At 52.7% G+C, this 1,603-nt stretch overlaps 1 protein-coding gene across 1 annotated transcript in view; it reads right to left on the reverse strand.

Annotated features, from left to right (window-relative positions):
- Positions 1–1,047, reverse strand: part of IREB2 (iron responsive element binding protein 2) — a 26,801-nt gene extending 25,754 nt beyond the window's left edge. The window contains exon 1 of the mRNA XM_085303647.1: positions 870–1,047. Coding sequence (XP_085159773.1) covers positions 870–1,047 — 178 coding nt within the window. The remainder of the gene's footprint in view (positions 1–869) is intronic.
- Between the last annotated feature and the right edge of the window lie 556 nt (positions 1,048–1,603).

Consider the following 1,603-nt stretch of genomic DNA (forward strand, 5'->3'; position numbering starts at 1 on the left):
CGCGATACTCCCGCGCCCGATGACGCGGCGGCGGGGGCGGAGCCGTCCGCTGGCAGGGCCCTTGGGCCGCAGCACGAGCGCGGCCGTGAGCGCCGCCTGCTGGCCGCTGCCGCGAGGTGCGTGACGTCCCACGCGACGGCGCGGCGCGAGGGGCCGGAGGTGGCGCGAGGCGGCCGTTGCGGCCCGCGCTGCCGCGTCACGGGCARTCGGGGCACCGGTCGCAGCCTGCCCCTGCCCTGCCGCACGGCCCGGCCCGGCCCCGCTACTCTCATGTTGGAGTTTCTTCAGAAGGGTTTTTTTTTTTCCATTTCACGTTTTATTCTCTTTTCTTGCTTTCAAATTGTGATTTTTTTTTCCCTAGCTGGAAGCTGGGAAAGGTTCCCGAAAAGACGCCTGTGACTAGCTGGCCCCTAGCCGCTTCCATGTTCCCCTTTACCCGCCTGTTTTGACCTACACTGGCCCTTGCATCCCTGGGTTGTGACTGAATGACTGGACTTACTGGTYGCACAAATTTTATTCAAAATTGCTGAGCAACCATAATTCCAGCATCATCTTTTGCATGCTCAGCTGCCAGGCAGCAGCGTTGCGTGGCACACCTCTGAGGGAGCAGGGGGGAGCGCGAGYAGCGGGAAGGAGCACGGTGGAGAATGTGGCTGAGACTCGTACCTGGAGGAGGCCAGCTGCATAAGGCACGCTCGGGATGCCAAAAGCTGTCTGTCTGTTCCTTTGAACGGCTTCTTTATGTGTGGCATCGTTTATGGCTTCTACCCTCGTTGGATCGCTGCAGTCATTTCTCATTACAAAGCTCTAACAAGCAGCGAGGGCTGCAGCCAAGTGTCTTGGCACAGCGGGCGGCTTGCTCCACGCACGTGGCCGGTGACATGTGCTGGCCACGCGCTGGCCCTGGGGGCCTCCCGCAGGGGCTGCTGCTGTTGGGGCCTGGAGGTGCAGTGACAAGGAGATGAAGGGTTGGCAGACAAGTGATGGCAGCTTTGTCTCTCCACAGATTAGATAAGATGCATCTCCAGGGACGTTCTGCACCGTCATTGACCCAGTTGTTTTCCATTTTGAAAGAAACCTCTAGTCTACAGGGCTGAGTCTACAGGATACCAGTGGTAAAATGACTCCTGGTTCTTTTCTGCCGTTGGCTGAAGGCTAACTTTGGTGAATCAGGTACACCCTGAGAAAGGGATTTTAGGGAATATGGAATATTTCTTGCACACATGCTAAATCCTTTATCACCGAATGTTTCTTTTTTCTGTGCCTTTCTTACACATTGTAAAGCAAATCCCATATTCGTCTTTGTTTTTAACACAGTGTTTGGCCATTTGGAGTTTGGCTTTTTGATACTAATTTACACTGAAAATTTTCTTTCTATTTACTTAGTAGCAGCTGGTTATCCCACTGTTCTGTCTACCTTTTTTTTGTGATTCTTCTTGAATCTGACAGAAACATTAAAATCATGGAATCCTTTAAGGTCTTGCATTACCATCCAAAAGGAAACATGTTTTTACTGTTAGCAGAATGCTTTCTCAGTTTCCCAGCTGGAGTCCAACATCCTGAAAAGTCAAATTGAAAGGGGGGCTTACCCAGAAGAAAATCA

This window comes from Rhea americana, unplaced genomic scaffold (assembly GCF_003343005.1).
Source record: "Rhea americana isolate MKP2758 unplaced genomic scaffold, rheAme1 scaffold_2, whole genome shotgun sequence".
Classification (NCBI taxonomy): Eukaryota; Metazoa; Chordata; class Aves; order Rheiformes; family Rheidae; genus Rhea; species Rhea americana.